The 19,306-nt window shown below is 43.9% G+C and overlaps 1 protein-coding gene across 2 annotated transcripts in view; it reads right to left on the bottom strand.

The window, feature by feature from the left end:
• nfatc1 (nuclear factor of activated T cells 1) overlaps nt 1-18,242 on the bottom strand; it is a 43,480-nt gene extending 25,238 nt beyond the window's left edge. For both annotated transcript variants that reach the window (XM_079368375.1, XM_079368376.1), the window contains exons 1-6: nt 17,856-18,242; nt 15,365-16,403; nt 14,898-15,057; nt 8,865-9,067; nt 5,752-5,924; nt 3,462-3,602 (exon numbers count right to left, since the gene is read on the bottom strand). In XM_079368375.1, coding sequence (XP_079224501.1) covers nt 3,462-3,602; nt 5,752-5,924; nt 8,865-9,067; nt 14,898-15,057; nt 15,365-16,403; nt 17,856-17,874 — 1,735 coding nt within the window. In that variant the 5' untranslated portion in view covers nt 17,875-18,242. The remainder of the gene's footprint in view (nt 1-3,461; nt 3,603-5,751; nt 5,925-8,864; nt 9,068-14,897; nt 15,058-15,364; nt 16,404-17,855) is intronic.
• Nucleotides 18,243-19,306: the final 1,064 nt, after the last annotated feature.

Below are 19,306 nucleotides of genomic sequence, written 5' to 3'. Positions count from 1 at the left end.
TAGCTAAAGGACACACATGAGGAACTGCAGTCTTGTAAACTTCTGTATGGGCTTCATTTTCAACACCGGAGGTTCCCTATTTGTGTTTAAGTCTTTAATTTAGAGACTAAACTAATTTTGTCAGTAAGCACCAAAATGAATCTCATTCATTTAGTAGCTAGCCAGTTAGCATAGCAACAGGCACAGACTGTTCCACTTTAATAACCACATTATGTGCCGACCTCACTCTGCGCTCCATAACCTGATAGTCCAAATATGGCCACCTCTCACCCTGGAGAAAAGAAGTGTGGTGGCAAAATGAAGAAGTTGTGGCTTTATAAACACAATCAACAAACCAAACAGTGACGCAACACTGGCTACGTCAATTACTTATACAGTCTGAGATACAATCACATACAAGCCTAAACATTCTGTTTCCAAGATGCACACAAAGACACGCACAAAAAAAAAAAAAGTGTGCGTCCCCAGAATGTCATTTGTCAGCAGAGAGGGAACATCATTCAGACCAGCAGACACCAAAACAGAAACAGAAAAGATGTTTGTGTGTGTTGGCAGACTTCTAAGCCGGAGTGACCCTTCCAGCTTGTAATGACAGAGGAAACTCTTACACACACACACACACACGCACACACACACACACGCTTGTAAGTACTGCATACATCCCAGCACACAACATGTCAGTGCCCACATGTTCTCCAACCACAGCTTTATGAACGTTATTTTGTAAGAGCTTTATTGGAAAATTTGCAGGAAAATTGTCCATCGGTAAAAAATTTTAATGCTTAAGATCTTTATGGCAACTAAATCCACCACTCTGGATTTATGAGGCGGATCGTTAAAAGTGTTTCTCAGGGCTCTGCGCTGGCAAGAGTAAATAAGAATATTAGTGAGGATGTGAAAGATGAGACGAGTTGAGTGTTTTTTTTTTTTAACAAAGCAAGTTCTGATCTGTTTCACATCTTAGCTTTATTAAACCAATGAGGCCATTTCACCGCTGACACCGCTGGTGTTTGTCCTCGTGTCTATTTACCCATGTACTTATACAGAGGGATCCTCTGGGAGGCCAACGTTTGCAGAGCTAATGAGCAGAGAGAGCTGGTGGCAGCGAGGCAGCTTGGATGGAGAGGTGGAAGGATGGAGGGAGGGCAGTGTTGTGGAAGCCTGGCTTCAGGGTGTTTCCATGCTAGGATTGCCCAGGAATCTGATGCTGGTGCCAGACGCAGGGAAACCCTCATCAAAGCAATGGAGCACACCCATCAGCGGCTGTCCACTGATGCACATGGCCCTAAAGACAGCTGGATTTCAGTCACAGCTCAGACGTCAACATTAACAAAAATGTCAAGCTGCAAACACGCTAATGTCTGAATCGTCATTATCACTAAAGAAATGTTTTTCACAAAGTAAGAATACCCAGCTTCTGTGTCCAAACTGCTCCCCCTGCTTCGTCAGCGGTGTGTAAATGTGCTCGAGTGGGATAAGTGAGGATTGATGGACGCTTTAGCAGCTTCTGGCATCAGAGCGTGAATGTGTTGTGAGTGGAGGCGTTGACACAGATGGTTTTACGAACACATCGTTTTTTAAAGGTTTATTCTTGACCTTGGATAAAAGCAGTTTGACAAAAATGTTACCTTGAGAAATAAAAGAACACCTGCTGAAGTTTTCTTTGCATCTCGTGGTCTAAAACAACTTTACAAATACAAGTTAAAAATTCTAATCTTTAGGCTCCTCCAAGCGTCCAAGCGGGGCGGCCCAGGTTCGAATGCGACATGTGGCTCCTCTCGTGCACGTTATTTTCCAGACTCTCTTTCCCTGATTTCTGACTCTACCGACTATCCGATCATTATTCATTGCTTTTACCATCGAGGCAGCTGAATATGTGCAGCACTGGAATCCAAGACAAACGTGCCCGTACGAACGGCGTGGTATCCAACGGTTTGCATGGCGAGGCGTGGCCAGGAATCATATTGTTTAGTACTATATTATTATATTATATTACTATATATATGACTTCAACTACAAATTACAGTAAATTTCAAATGTCTATTTAAAAAATGAAGCTTTTTCAATATGCGTACAGACGTTTAAGTTTCCTGGATTGTCTTTGACATTTGATGGATAAAATGTCTGAGTTCATTATTTTGAGCTCATGTTTTCTGTAACCATGTGGCACAGTCAGACACCCTTTAAAATGGATGAAACTCTAAAGAGGGATTTTTGTTTATCATGAAATTCATTTAAAGTCTCAGAAACGTTTCTTAAAACAATCTTTACAATATGATGAAAAACACAAATCCAGCTGACTTATATCAAACTTTCTTTTAAAGATGTTCTTTTTCTGTATTTACTCATAATGCGGTCTTTTTTTTTTCTTCTTTTGATCTATTTTGTTTCTTTGCTTTAATCGCATTCAATAAAAAAAAAATAATAATAATTTCCCTGATAACCTCGATGCCAGCTCGTCTATTTATTCTAAGCTCTGCTCCATCTTTGCTCGCTGTCCACCTCGTGTTTGAGAACACGTTTTTTCTTCTTCTTCTGTTTTCTGAGGTTTTAAGTCCAACGTTGATATCACAAACGCAGCTCTGACTTTAAGACATGTAACATGACTCAGACACTAATCAGCGCTCCTCTCGGGAAGTGATCAGCTTAATCACAGAGGTTGTTATGAGGGCCACAAGGCCTCCGCTCATTCAATCACTTCTTGTTTTGATAAACAATCTCACTGAACTCTTGTACAGTCCTGGAGGAGGAAGAGCGAGGGGGTGTTTTCTGCCCGTGTGACCGGGGCAGCCTTGAATTCTTCCTTTCACAGGTGGAACAATGAGGCTTCCCTCTCTCTTTAATGAGTCATTATGGCGATAGGATCAAACGTGTTTACGTTGCTCAGGTTTAAACCAAACTGGAGCTCACGTTGCTTTACCGAAGCTAATCAAGGAAATTGCTGTTTGTAAACCTCCTCGTATCAACATCTGGGAGCAGTCGCCTCTCCCTCCAAACCAAACCCACCTAAAGTCAGGAAAAGAGAAACAAATACTGAGGATGGCACACACACACACACACACACACACACACACACACACACACACAAGTGCATGAATCCAAACCACGAGCACAGCCACCCACACGCACACACACACACACACATCTTGCATTTGTGCTTCATTCCTCTGCTGAACAGCCAATGGAAACTTCTGCAAATGTAAATCTGCTGGGTTAAAAATACAGCGCATTAATGTGCTCCACATGTGGCGCTCTGGCAGGACAGAAGATATTTTGACGGCGGGGGGAGACGAGCAAGAGAGGGAGGGAGGGAGACCTGGGGTTTCTCCAACAACTGGCGAGGGAGACACACACACACACACACACACACACACACACACACACACACACAGCTGAACCTAGACGACAAAGCACTTAATCCAGACGTCCTTCTTCCTTTTTCTATTTTTCTTTTTTTTTACCTTGCGCCTTCTCCACAAACACCACCTTGGAGTCGTGCTGGAAGTTGTGTCCGTTGAGGAGCATCCTCTCCCCCCCGGGGGCGGGACACGTCTCCAAACTCTGCTTATCCACCAGCGGCAGCTCCTGGGCCGATCTCTGGGCTGTGGGAGGCGGGAAGAGAAAAAAAAAAACGGCCTCATCATTCTGCTAATACACACCCACTCCCCATGCAGACCTGAGCATCCAGACTGAGGCTGAATCACTACCTAGACAGCTTTCCCAGAGCGTCCCGACACACTTAAAAACCTCAACGTCTTAATGTTCGGATCAAGCTGCCTGTTTTCCAGCGAGCAGGGAGAGGCTCTGTGTTGTGTTTATTTGTGTTTTCCTTCAATTGTGGCGAACAATTTCCATCAAATCTTCTTTTGAAAGAGTATCTCTCCTCGGCTCTATAACTCATCCCTCTTTGACTTTTTGGATTTGCTTCTCATTCCTCGCTTGCTCTCAGTTTTTTTTCCTCAAATGATACTCAACTTGCCGTGAGGTATTTGCAAAACCTTGTCCACTTAAATGTAACTCTGATGGATCGGTTAGGTTTCTCCTCCAGGGAGCGAATGCGATTTCATTTTGATTGACCCAAAGACAAATAAAAGGGTCAGTACGTGCTGAACAGTTTTCCCATGAGGATCTTTTTTTTTTGCAATCCGACGCTCCTACGTTCTGATTTTGATAAAAAGCCAAATCGTCTGTCTTTGGAAAGCATCACTCGTTCTGCCTCGCTCACTCACTAAGTGAATTTTGGTCGACAAAACAATCGCTCTGTGGCAGTCGTTCAGAAACTAACAATGGTGTATTTCAAGGGGTTGAGATCATGGTTTAACTACTGTCTTTCATTTACCTCATAAGACTTAATCTCTATGGCAGCTCTCAGTGCCAGAACCACACAGAGTGGTCGATCTGTTGAGTTTATCCCGCTCCAGTGAGAGGTCAACTCCAGTGCACAGCCCAGAGTCGATCCAGTTTATTGAGCGCGGCCTACGTAGCCCTCACACAGACACAAACCCTCGTATTTCAATGTGGTGCACAATCACCGCCGTCAGTTCTGCAGTGGCTTTTATTACAGCGCTGCACTAAACGCTTACTACTTTTATTAGTTATTCCTCACTTTATATTTTAAGTTAGCAATTCACTGTTGCAAAAAAAAAAAAAATCACAAATTCAAACAGTTCCCTGTTTCTTTTTTTCCCTTTTTTTAAAACAAGCTGATTTCTTCAGTTTTTTGTTACTAAACTCTCCTTATTCAGTCGTTTCCTGTGAGTTATGAGTTGTTTCACCATAGTGGAAATTTCTCCAGTCTAACCTTTAGATATTAGTCATAAGCAGAATCCTTCAACTATAAAGTCATCCTCTGGTTTTCATCATCGAAAGTCCGCAGCCATGCTAGCAGCTGTGTGAGCTACAGAGTGGTGCTTTAAGCTAACTGTGAACTCTAGCATGCGTTCATGTTAATAATAATAATTGTAATGCTAACAAGCTAAAGCTACTACCAGTTGAAGCGGTTGTTGTTGTTGTTGTTGTTGTAAAGCTGCTACATCTGTGTGTGTGCTGTTTATCATATTCTCACTAAAGATATCCAGTTAAGCTAACCCAGAAAGCGCTGCTACAAACATAATGTTAGCATGCTAGCATGTTTATGGTGATGATGCTAACAAGCTGATGTGGATGCTAAATCATGTTCACCGTTAAGCTAACCAAATAAAATCTAACTAGTAAAGACAATGTCATTGCTTTTGCACAAAGTGCTGCTATTGTTGGTGTGTGCCGGTGGACTTGTTTGTATAATTGTTGGTTTATTAATTATAGTTTGCTTGCAAATTAAGTCATTCAAATTGGCACACTAAAAGAGTTACCAAATTTAATATCCATCCAATGAACGGCTTAGCTTGCATTGGTGTTCAGTTGTCATGACACCAGGTTATTAAAGTTTAATACAACTCAGTCAAAAAAATAAAAACCTTTTAAAACATCACCATCAGAAGTCTTAGGCTCCCGATGTTGACTAATTAATTTTAATTTTTTTTCTTCAAATACCAAGATGCACAATTATGTTGACAACGATTCGTTAACGATACATATTTGTGCAATTAAGTCAGTTCTGTCTTTATTTCGCTCATGGCAGCATTTAGTTGAAAGTATGTGCTGCATTTTATTCAAAGCTATTTCTCTATTATTAATAATAGGCTTTAGATTACTGAGGAGTTAAGGCTTCTTATTTTCATCTTTTTAATAATAATGAAGAAAAGAACTCACAGCACTCTATGGGGTTTGATGCAGCCTGCAAAGACACTGTCCTCCCTGTGGGCTGGTTGATGTGAACTCTGAAAACCATCCGCACACGTGTGTTCTTGCGTCCGATGTCGGTCTCCCCCTTCCTCAGCTCGATGTCGGAGTTACGCAGCTTCAGGATCCCTGCACAGTCGATCCTGCGTTTGATGAGACACAAGATGAAGAGTTTCCTAAAGTCTGTCTGTCCACACAACGACGACTTATCGTCCCGCATTTAAAGACACGTGTACGTTCACAGTTAATCAGGCTGTGATTTAAAACGCGCTGCAGCCAAATCTAAAGTGATGTTCACTCAGGAGGCTGCAGTCATGTCAACAGCAGATTAACGCCATCAACCCCAGTGGAGCGTTTTACATTTCAGTGCATCTTCTCAAACAAATCGTGAAGAACACTCATTACATCGTCGTAATGCTCCACAAGAGATTATTCCTGACACATGCTGTTCACCTTCCATAAATCTCACAACAAGAATCTGCTGTTTCTTTCTCAAAGTCTTCCTCCGACACTTCATAACCATTTCCCTTTTTGTCTGGACTGCTTTATCTTATTTTTTTCATATAACAAAATATCTTGAGCCTCTCCAAACTGTTTCTGGCATTTCCATTTGCGTGCTTCTTGATGCGGCATTCCTTAAAAGTCTAGTTAATGTCAACTTTTACACACATTTAAACACTCCCTAACATTCTTCTCGCCAGACACCAGGGTCTGCTGCACTGGCGGAGCAATCAGGTGTCGATGCAGAAGACCCCAGCTGTTTAGCAGCTCCTCGCCTACACAGACAGGCTGAGTGCCAGACCACATACTGTGGCGTCCGTTCTGCGCCTGAGAAAAAGTTTAACAGACAAAAAACACAACACAATTCACTCTGTTACACGTTATATTTAGCTACTTTAGGGTAGGCATAACTTTTTAACGAGTTTTGAACTGAGTAATTCTTAATGGACCAGCAAAAGAAGAAACAGTTATTGGGGCAACTATGGAGGCACGTCAGGATCTAGTTCAAGTTTAAAATGCATATCTGCAGCTTTAGCTAGGGCAACAGCTAAAGTTAGCATTCAATACATCCTAGCTAGCTTTAACTCTATGATATGGTGATGCTGTCATTTAACCATTTCTTAGATAATATAATTTCCAGAAGTGACACAAAGAGAAAGGAATGGATAATTAGCTAGTTTGGCTAACAATCCTGTTTCTATTCTTATTTGTAGATTTGTTTATAGTGTTTTGTACATTTGTATTTTTTTGATGATGCATGTATGGCTTGCTCTAACAGTATTTAGTTACATTTTTACAGTGACGATAAAGATATCTTATCTCATCTTAGCCGATCCCTAACACACCTCCTGTCACTTATATTGACGTAACCACTCTGTAATATCCGATCAGATACAGACTGAACACATCTGTCAAGCCACTGAATTCTTAAAAGCTTGAATGTTAGCGTTAGCTGTCTAGATGTGGCTAATGGGATATCTAAAATGCTTTTTAAACGTGTAAGGTTGTGAAATGTCCTTCCAGACTCTTTATTGCGTTTTCTCTTGCAGATCAATCTGGGAGTTACAATTGCTCCAAATCCATTCATTAATAAAACAGCAAAAAAAAACAACTAAAAAGCATCGAGACATGCTTCTTATAAATACTGTTAGCGATCGCTTCTTAGATAGCATTACATGCCCCTGAGGTGAGTTGATTCAAAGGTAAAAGCATGAATTCTTAGGGAAGGTTAAAAAAAGAATGGACGCCAACGTTCGCTGTCAAATGAGAGCTAATGAGAGATCTAAAAAACGTTTATAAACTTTAACCAGATGTCCCTCTGGACTGTTTTAATGTCGTCTTTTGGGTTGCTGAGCAGTCTGAAAGTGACATAACTCTTGGTCCAAGTCCATACGTTTATATAATTTACAATGTTAAAAAAGCATTAAAGCCACAATTGAACATCCTCGACAGAAAACGGCCAGATTGTGAATAACCGGGAAGAAGGGCAGAGTAATTTCTGATTTAATTTATTAAGAGTTGATTGGAGTCATACCAAGTTGCGCCCAACGCCCTTTGGTGTCTTCATATCAGCTGAAGACATCTAAAAACTGATGTTGATTGATGGTGTAATTTTAAAATGCCCCCTTTAGCCACTATGATTTCAGAAATATAAGAAGGCTTGTATCCTACACCACATAATAAAACTTCTATATGTCACACTGTAGTACATGTCAAAACCAATGAATCTCCCATAAATCCCTCGCCGACACTGTAAGTACTCTGAGGCGTGTCCTGCGTGAGAGAAGAGAAACCATATCCTGAGGTGAAGTCGTTGTATAAGTGGAGCCTATGTGTTACATCCATTAAATCGCAGAGAAAGTGCTGAGGTTAGCAGGCTGCTACCGTCTGCCGCTCAGACAGAAAGCCCAGATCCCTGTTAGCAGCCCTGAGCTCCCCCCCCCCGGTAATCTGATCTCTGAGGCTTATAAAACGGGAAAGCCACCCGTCTGCGAACAGAGGGCAACACTTTTACAACCGTAACACTAAGAACACACAAACTCACACACACAGAACCTTACATCAGAGCAAACATCCTTTTTTTTTTTTTAAAGCAGTTCTTCACATGTTTTTAAAGAGGTTTCACAAAAACAAGGTGAAGACTATTTCCTCCTTTAGCAGGCGGGGAGGATACGTCTGTTCAAAAACCCCTTGAGGTTGAAGAGACGGAGATTTACACAAGATAAAAGGTGCACGCATCTGTGCAGGAACAGAAGTTTTCTAATGCAAGAGTTTTAAGTCGAAGTCAAGCCTCGTGAAAAAAAAACAAAAAACCTCAAATTGAAGATTTTTTTAAAACTAAAAGCCGACCTGAAGGATCTTTAACGGTTATGCGATGAGTTAAATGTGTGTTGAAAAGGTCACACATGAATTCTGTGTGCAGACTCTGACAACAAATGATCTTAACAGTGCAACATGTCGATGTCAGTTTGGGGGAATTTGGCTTTATTTTTGTACGGGGCGGAGGTGCAGACTTGTCGTCCATCTTTATACCCACTCATTTAACTTTTAGATATTTAAAACGTCCCATCGTGAACACTCACATGGCCCTCATGTTGTTCTCAGGCAGCAGTGGGATCTCCAGGATCTTGGTGTTGTTGTGCAGGGCCTCGTGGCTCGGGGTGGACACGGTCTTCCCCGTGATACGGTGGACCTGGTAGAAGGCGTGGGGCCTCAGCAGCCTGTCGTCCGCTGTGCCGATGAACAGCTGCAGGGTGAGAGGCTCGCTCTCCATGTAGCCGTGGAGCTAAGAAAGGTGAAGGAAATAAAGACAGTGTTGTGGTAAAGGCTTCAAACCTTTAAACGAGGCATCATCTTACATGCTGTTAGAGAAAAGGCCTTTCGGAGGTCAGGCTTTCAGCAGGGTGGTTTTCAAACAAAGTGCCCATTTAGGATCTTGTAATCACCCTTTTCATCTTCTTGAATTTACTACCAGTGGCCTGTTTTTACTTCCTCCATCAGTTGATGTCAAGCCTACCGACATGTTGATCCCACAGTTGCTGAATCTCAGGGGCAGCCGCTTGCCAGAGAGCAGTAAAACCACCTACAGCGAGCACTGTTGTGATTTGTGAGCCGGCACTCGCTTCGAGACAAGACCCAGCTTGTGTTTCAGAGAAGTCAAGGTCACGTCAGTTTCACAACGCCCCGGCCAATCAGGGTCAAGGAAAAAAAAAAAAAAACATTTAGAAGTGAGCGGGCTCTGATTTTTATCGGTAAAGGGATGCTTGTTGAAGCTGATGAGCTCCTAAAGCACCCCCAGAAACTTCATACTGTAGGTGTTTTCTGACAGGGGGGGGGGGGGGCTCCTGCCAGGATGACCTCAACCACCCAAACAGCAGCGTGCAGGCATGAAGCCCAAAACCTACAACCTGACATCTGAGACCAGCTACCACTTAAACAGTGCTGGAGAGTTATGTATGTTATCCATACGGTGTGACAGGGGAGGAATTAGGGCAGAGTACTCAGCGTTTTGACGTCAACAGAAATAATAATAAGACATTAAATAGACCCGATGAGGAATGTACTTTGTTATATTCATGGATAAGTTGTCATGTTTAATATTGTTAAAGAGTTTAACGACACAAACCTTAACCTCTCTCTCATTGGCTAATTCAGAACATTGACATTTGAAGTTCATCTGACGTTATCTTAAAGGGATACTTCACCCATTTACATGAAGCTGTGTATCATTAGAAACATGGTAGTAGTGTTGAATGGTCGTGAATCCAGCCCTCATTTTGCCCTGAGACGAGAAAAAAAGGTTTTTTTTGCTTGAAAGTTTTGAAGGCTTGAAGAACTTTCAAGCAAAGAAAAACACATGTTTCATGACCATTCAACACTACTACCATGTTTCTAATGATACACAGCTTCATGTAGATGGGTGAAGTATCCCTTTAAGTCATCACTTTACTATATGGATAATGAAAGCAGTGGCACTGTCAACCACAAACAGCCTCATCCTAATTCTAAACACAATGCATGTGTTGTTTCTTGTGTTTGAGCAGCAAACAGATACGTTTAGGGGTTTTGAAAAACGTTTTCTGATCTAAATATCGAGTTTCTCCTCTCCTCAAAAGCCCTTCTGTTTCAAGCCGAGGCATTCCCGTTTGAGTTGATTTAGTTCGACAAAACTTTTGTTGCTTTTTCATTCGAGCGGAGCATCTGTGCTGCATTTGAAATGCCACATTTAACTAAAAAGAAACGTTGTTGTGACGCTCAGTCAGGACGAAGTGAAAAGACTGCGGGACGCTCCGATGCATCTGTTAAACATCAGCCGGTACTGTTGACAGACTGCAGGACATCCGCGATTAATGTGCCATGAAACAATGTCGGCTGATGTTTATCAATGGTTCTCAATCAATCTAAAGCAGGCGAGCGTTTGTACCTAACTGCAGATGAAGTCGCTTATTAGAGAAATCTTTTTTTTGTTGGCTTTGTGGGAGAGCGACTCAAACATGATGAAAAAAACTTAAACATCGGTATATCGGCCCTGATTTTCACCATCCATGAATCTCTGTTTAATCTCTGCAAAGTTCATGTTAAAATCATGCAATAACACCATTAAACAGCCCTAAACCTAATCACACAGCATCAGACATAGTACTGGTAAATCACAGCTTAGCATACATAAAAACGTCTCTGAAATGAACGGACCTTGGAAGGTCAAACTGGCATGAGTGAGAAGACAATATGTTATCGGTTTAAAGCGAAGCAGACACTGAATCCTACATATGCTGCTGTGGATGAGATTATCTGTTGAAACAATCAGCGGAGAAAATGCTGACATGCAAACCAGAGTTTTCTCTTACATACTGAGAAGTGCACACGAGAAGAAAGGAGCGCCCGCAGCGAGAGCGAAAGGCTCGGAGCGAGGGAGGCACGACATGTGATTCGGAGGAGGATCCCTGTCGGGGTTAAGAGCCTGCAGAAGCCAGGATATTTGTATAAGGAAATGGGCTGCTGCCTAGCAATGCTGTTTATTTAGGCAGCAGGAAGGAGTTTGATGAAGTGAGGTAGCCCGCTCACATGGTCAGACGCTCACATTCGAACAGTGATTACTAACAGATCGCTGATTATGTGCTTTGAATTATTATCAGAAATAAGCAAAGCAGATATGTCATCTGAACGATTTCAGCTGCTTCTCCTTTTTCTCAGCTCCTTCATGAAGCAGACGACCGCTTTGATTTGTTGATGCAATTAAAATCACAGTGATACCACTCTGCTCCTCCACCCTGGCATCTCCACATTGGCAACGCAGCCATCCCCTCCCTGCTTCATATTATCACCCACAGGAGGAATGCCGAGACTCCGAGCTGCTCGAGGCGCCCAACAGGAGGAGAGAAAGTGTTTGAAGGCAATCAGGGCTCCCAGCTTTAGGAGTGTACACACAAACACACACACACACACACACACACACCACGTCGACTCCTTTTTTGTGTATTGACAAGAAAATAATTGTTTCGGCATGACTGAGGACCGATCTTGACAAGCTCTCTGCTTCACGTGATGTTTGTTCATTTCACATTGTTTAAAAAAAAAAAGAGTCCAAATTAAATCACAAGCATCAAAGCCAGAGATAGCGCACAAAGGCTGCAACATAATCCACAAAAAATGTGCTTCAAAACAGCTCCCTGGATGTGTTTTTCGAGCAATAAACAGATCGTGAATGCCGGCTTGGTACAGAGAGAGAAAAAAAAAACGAAGACCTCACAGACATGAATAGAGGGTATTTCCTCTCCACCAAAGTACAGCCTGAAACCCTGAGCATTAACTGTGGTGAGTGCTGCACACAGCACTTCAGAAGGGGCATACTTCAGTGTGCTGCTGGCTGCAGGGCGGGTGTGGTTGAGATGGCATTGAAAAAGAACAGAAAATAGCTGGCTTAGCTGTGCAGGACGTGGAGAGAGAGAGAGAGAGAGAGAGAGAGAGAGAGAGAGAGAGGCTGCACCGCACACATCAGCAGCATCCAGAATAAACTCTGTAAAGTCTGGTAAGGTTTGAGTCAGAGCGGTGACGGGACGAGGCTGCCCAGCCTGACAACTGCAGCGCTGTGTGCAACATGTTATCAGGAAGTTAAAAAAAAAAGGAAAAAAAAAAAAATGGGGGCTGCCTTTTCTGAGGTTCCCCTCAACATCTTCATCAGAGCCTGCCAAAAACGTGTGTGGTTTAGTCCCTGCCGCCTCCGCAAGAAGCAGCGGGAGATGATGTCAGAGGCACACACGGGAACTTTCCTAAACAAAGGGCAGTCTGTGTGGTTGGGGTGGAAGCTGGCGGAGAGACGAAAGGGGGGGGGGGGGAGGTTTGGGTTTAGGTTTAAAGCGAACACACACACACACTCTCTTTTTCATCTTGCTGAACTCAGACCCCTGTCATTAAATCATTAGCACCTTCTTATGGACAAACAAGTCTCACACAGGCGAGCTGCTGAAACATGTTTTGGTTTTAAAAAAGGTCATGAATAAAATAAAACTTGTTTTCTTATTTCAACGCTGCTTCCTCAACGAGAAACACATTAAATCTAACCTTTAAACGCTTTGACTAACGGCTTGTTGGAGTCGTGAATATTCTCTGGAAGAAAACCAACGGCTGTATAAAACACGGACGCCGTTTCAGTGACATCACCCCCAAAAACGTGTTGTCGAAGCCAAACGACGGCGGTCGCCACGTTGGAAAAAAATGCTGACTCGAGCGAACGGCGCTGAGAAAGAAGCGGCGCTGAGGCGGGCCGAAGGAATATTATGGTTTCTGAAACATGGCCACGTATCTCATCATCTGGTTGATATAATCCAAAACATTAAAGTGGATAGTTTAGGGTCATTTACAGGGTTTAACCTGGCAGTCGAATAAGCCACGCCCCTTTTTATGCAAAGTTAACCATACTGATGTTGACGTACAGCTATTGACGCCTGAACCAGTGTTTGCATCAGTCTGTAAACGTGTTTGATCGGTTTTAAAAATCTCTCCGGGATTCTTCGTCTTGAATTATCAGTCAAGACTTTCAAATATACAAATTTAGAGGAGCAGAGCGTAGAAGGAGATTATGATGCCAATAATTGAAAACTAATCTCCTTCAAAGCATGTAGGAGAACAATGATTGCCACAATACACACACACACACACACACACACACACACACACAGATCACAAACAGAGCCAGGAGGGTTTTTCCATTCTCAGCGTGTGGAGAAATATGGCAAAGCATCGTTTAAGGTTTTGCAGGAGAGAGAGAGAGAGAGAGAGAGAGAGAGAGAGAGAGAGAGAGAGAGATAAAGGGTCACTCTGAGGTGAGAAAAAAAAAAAACATTTTTAAAGATTTTACGCCAATAAAGACAATAAAGTGAATATCAAATTCTACTTCCTGCCGACAGATCCCACTTAAACGTACCGGATGTCACACCGGATTTCTAAGAATACATAAACAAAAAACATCAACAAACTTAAAAAATAAAATAAAATCTTAAAGTAACTTCCTGAAGTTTTAATTGTGCACATATTGAGGGAGGTAGAACTCAAACAAAGTGGGAACACTTAATGTTGTGGCTTTGCTGGTTTGAACACAGCACTTAAAACAAAACGCTAAATCTGCCTTGACTTAATGTTTATTTTGGAATAGTTTCACAGTTTAGCTGTACTTAAAAGGCAGTTTAGAAATGTAAGCATAGCCCATTCAAACTTAAGATCATGAATAACAAACTCCTCATGAAGCATTGAAGAAATGAATCGTGCAAAAAAAAAATAAAAAAGTAGACGTTTGATCAAAAGCAAAAGGCGAACACAGAAAACTCTGATGCCACTGATGTGACAAATGTCTGGTAAACTTGTCGAAGTATTGCTGTGCATTCATACAAATGTCAAATGGTATTAATTAAAATGACAGCTCGGCTCGCCTGGCTTCTGGCTGCAGACCCTTTATTTATCCAGAGACTGAGGTCAGCAGTGTGGAGTAACGGTCCGGGGACCAGATGGGTTTCTAACCAAAACATATCTGCAGTTATCCACATTTTTTTTATTTAAACTCGACCACCAGAGCTGCGGTTAAAGCTCATGACTAAGCTCTTACTGGCCATGCTACCTCACTTTGTCTACGCTGCTCTCGAGAACGTAATGGAAAAAGACTGAGTCACCCTCGTCTGGACAGGAACCGACTGAGTGGACCGGTCCGTCTAATGACATACCTACGGTATTCCATTCAGAAAATGTGACATCTCTGAATAACATAACAGCCGGACCATGAAACACATGTCGCACCAATCTGTTATGAACACATGCAGCGGCTGTGGTGAGGCGAGAAGTGACGTGGTAAGAAGCTGGAGTGAAAACAGGTCTAATGGTTATACAGTGTGTTGGTCTAATCGTTACAGGAAACCGAGCAGACTCGCTCTGTGCGTCTCCCCACAAGGTCTGGGGTCCTGGGAGGGTTGCATAATATGTCTGCAAGATTATGAATGTGCGCATTTTTACTTAAAGTTGAGGATTAGTGATTCAGAAAAAGTGACGGAGGGAGAGAATATGAAAAAAAAAGGGCCAGTGGAAATGAGGTCAAAAGATAGAAATGAAAAAGCCTCGGTTAAGCAGACCTGGACTACTGGGTGTCCTCCTGCCAGGGCCTTCACCGCTCCCCTGCTGCCCTCCGTCTCATAGTGGGCTCTGTGGTGGGACTTGGGCTGCACGTCGATCTGCAGGCTGTACGGCCCCGAGCTGGACGGCAGCTGCCAGTCGAGAGCCGGCAGGGATGGGCTGTCAGGGCGTAAAAAAAAAAAACATGTCCGCTGTGTCAACTCAACAAGGAGGGGAGGAGGGTTTATTTTAGACATCCTTATCAATGTAGAATGTGCAGAATGTACACAGGGATAAGCCTTGAAATCTCAAGTTTTGCGGCTGCTTCTCGTCGGTATATATTCATGCAAACAAAGTGAACGTAAGCTGAAATTCTTGATTTATTCACAGTTTTATAATCGAATCGATCTTGAGCACTCGAAACCTTTTCTTTCAGGTTTGAACAGATTCTCAGAGCTCAAATCTTTCGCTTCAACTCCTTGCTCACCTGACATATTGCTTCGGCTTGGACCAGGTGTACGGGTGTTGTGGTACATCCAGAAACCCGCCGCAGAAGCCTTCCTTCTTTAATGGCAGGCGGTTTGAGGAGTGGTCATCCAGACAGAGCTCGCCTGGACTCAGCTCCTCGCCTCCAGGCTCAACCTTCAGACTGACCGTTGGGATCGTCTCCAGGCTGGTTTTCCGGGCTTTAATAGGAATGCCTTCCCCGAGGTCGACCACCCCATCTGTCGTCAAGGCGTTGATGGCTGCCAGAATTGCGGAGTTGGTGTACTGGTTGGTATTTGGCAGCCAGCTCTCCTCTGTGATGCTGAGGCGAGGGGAGGTCTGCGGGGACAGTCCTGGCGAGTGGTTGGGCGAGTACGGGAAGTGCTTTTGCGAAACCCCGCTGCCATTGTAGCTGTACTTCCTCTTTGCGCCACAGGGGGAATTGGGCCTTGAGCCTCGCTGACCCAACCAAGTGTCATCTGTAACACTCGTGCGAGGGGATGTGGAGGGGGAGTGGCGAGGGGAGCCGGCAGATGTGCAGCCCTCACCCGGAAGGGCGAGAGTCGAGCCCTTTGGGGACACAGAAGGCGACTGCCAGGGGGAGTTCTGGGGCGACATGTCGTAGTTGTAGGAGAAGCTGGATTCGTAAGAGGCGTCGGAGTGGCAGCTGCGAGATGAAATGCTGCTGGCTGGACTAAGGCAGCTGGGGTCTCGGTAACCGTCAGCACTGGGGAGGGTCAGCGTCACGATGGAGTTGACCCGCTTGGCAACAGGAAGGCTGCTTTCCTCGACCTCCTCCTCAGGAAATTGGCCGTAGGCTGTGATCTCGATTCGAGGGCTCTCCAGGGTCGGGGCTCCGTTTGGACGGATGCTGGAGGTTGAAAAGTACCCCGCCGCTCTCATGTCATCCTGGCTGTCGTAACTGTGAGGCTCGGAGACGGATATAACCGGACTGGTTTGAAGGCTGTGGTACTGCGAGGGGAGACAAGGGTTGCCCAGTGGGAGGGACAGGCTGACATTTGGCGTGTAGCCATACGCATCTGGAACGCAAACAGATCGATTACCAGATTTGTTACCATGAGAGTCAAACACACTTTTAGTGGCTTCTTTACTGAGTGGGACACACTTTACCCTCAGGAGAGCTGTTGAGCTGAGAGCAGCGTGCCGAACAGATGTGGCCCTGGTTTCTAAAGTGCAGCAATTAATCGATTAATTAGTGAGTTGACGCATGGATAATCATTAGCTTGTTGGGTTTTTTATGCAACATTTTTAAAAAGGTGAATTTTCCAGGTTCTTCAGTGTACGGATTTTCTTTCTGATTTCAGGGGGTTTGAACTGCTGGTACGACGAAAGAAGAATCCTAGAATCAAAGCTGCAGATTTCATTGATGATGAAATCAAATCAATAGACTCAACTTTATTGACTATCTCTGTGTGAAAGGTCTAGCAAGTCAAAACCCACTGAGGCAACTGAAAGACAATACATCCAAATGGCTGAAATGTCACAAAGCAAAAGTGGGCGACACAAATAAAATATCTCCGTTCTAAAAATAACCAACGGTGAACTCAGGTGGTTTTTATTTTCCACTCAGGTTTAAGCCACTTAATGCGCACGCTGCCGCTCATAAACGCCAACATTAAAACACACACACACTGATGTTTTTCTTGGGAGAGTTTCATGTTCCAGCAGCCATTGAAAATAAACACAGGAGGGACGCGATTGGTTTATTTGCATGCAGAAAAAAGGTGCACGCTGTACCCAGCTCGGGGGAAGCTCACGGGCCCCGTGCCAACGCTCCCGCTGGGTCACATGAAACTCGGCTTGTCTGAGGTCACAGCCAGGGGGCAGAGGAGGGGCAACATGGGAAAAGGAGTTGTGGTTACATGATGCATGAGGCTGGATGAATGTGACCACAGTTGAGCACATTGATACAGACATGAGGCGGCTGCTGCTGCAGACAGACACATGCAGTCTGCAGCTCCTGTCTGCTGTAAATTAACGAGAATTAGGGGGCCCACCATAAAGACTATGACATCAGTGCTGCACCATATGAGTCCTTGTAATAAAAGAAAATGATGCTCGCATTTAATGCTGTTTGTGGTGTGTGACACAGGAGCACTGACACGTTTGTTTTCTATTATTAGACTGCTGTGAATGAGTTAACGTCCGGACAGGTAGCCTCGGGGGGCTACGCCATCAAATACTCACCGCAGTATTACCCACAATGCATGTCAGTTATTAGCCCAGGTTCTACTCTGACTATTTTAGGAACACTTTAAAATCATGAGAAGCTCTCGGGAGCCACGCCCACTTTGCCCAAATCAGCAAGGAGGGGCGCACTTCTTTAACGCTGCTGCGCTCTTGGCTGATTACAGTTTGTTTACTGCAGCGACGAACTTAATTTAATACACATCACATCCGGGTTCAAAGTGCCGAACGGGAGCGCAACGAGACGGAAGGCAAAAGTGTCAGAAGTTAAAACTCCAACTCACCCTCCTCAGCTGATTTCATCTTCTTCTTTGCGCACAGATCAACGTCTGAGATCAAACTCTGTGTACAGCTGCTGATGGCAGCGATTCCGTATCCATAAAGCGGATTTGATATTGTCCCCAGCTGCTGCTGCTGCTGCTCTGGATCCTCTGTCGTTGTCTCGCCTCAAACAAACAACACGAAGGAGAAATTACGAGGTAAAAAAAAAAAAAAGTCGCATCCAAAACGAAAAGGTCTGAGAGTCATGCGATGAAATATTAAAAAATGCAGGATGAGATGGTGAAAATGCAGGCGTATTCACTGATAAAGTTGTTTTCGAAGCTGTTTTTAGATCCAGGACTCTGTGTCGGGGGACACGGACTCTGCTGGCTCGCTGTGACGCACTGCTCCGGCGCACTGAGGATCTCTGAGATTTTAAACTGGGGGATCACCTCCGCGTCGGCGCGCGCCGCCCTCCGCGCCGTGACGCATCTACCGCCAGATGGGTCCAATGGAGATCCCTCTCTCACACTGGGGTTTCAACAGGCATAAGAGGCCAATTAGCGGAGCTGGCCGTGACACCTTAAGGGTCCAAGGTGTGGAGAATAATAACCACAGGAGAGAGAAACTGTGCGCGCCCGGGGGGAGATAATCCAGCTAAATCTGAAGGAGGCTGAACATCCTCAGTAATTTAAGTGAAACACTATAAACAGTATAGAATTGAAATATACATTATGGATGAAAAGCCTGCTTTAAAAGGTAGAAGTTCAAACTATGCGTGATGAAGGTGGGAAATAGAAATTCAAAACAAGGTTTCAACTTTTTTTTTTACTTTTTTTTTTTTTTGGCTAATCTTTTGGGGAGTGGTGGGGGTAAAATAAAAGCCTCTTTTGAGCTGGCAACAACGTGAAAACAAACAAGCTCATTGAAACTCATGTGGGTAAAAAACAGCTGTCTTCCAGGTGTCCTTGGGGAAGACTAAACATAGTCCGTCTTTGTTATGTACTTGAATAAACTTTCCTTTTAGAGGAAATCATTTGAAGATAAGAAAACACTCTTATGTCCAATTTCACAGAAATGTGTCTTGCATAACAAGATCATCAGTCCTCACCGAGCGGCTCACGCTGTGCAGTTCTGTGAACTCGGTGCTGATCAGTTATTTTTATTCTTATGTTTGAATCAGCATTTTTCAATTTGGCCACCGGCGTCACTGTCAGCGACCAATGTGTGACGTCACTGACACGACGTCCATGTCTCATACATGTCTGTGATCACAATCCTGACGTCGCCGTCACATCGCCTGCAGAAGACAAAGTCACCACTCAGAACACATTCAGCACAACTGAATCCTAAAAACAACATGCATCCATGTTGATCCTGTTTGTGGTTGTGGGGAGCTGGAGCTGATCCCGGCTGTGATTGGGTTGAGAGGCGGAGTCCACGGTCACCAGCCAATCAGACAGAGACAGACAAC

The sequence above is a fragment of the Symphodus melops genome, assembly GCF_947650265.1.
Source record: "Symphodus melops genome assembly, chromosome: 18".
NCBI lineage: Eukaryota > Metazoa > Chordata > Actinopteri > Labriformes > Labridae > Symphodus > Symphodus melops.
This window is presented reverse-complemented; position numbering and strand designations above follow the sequence as displayed.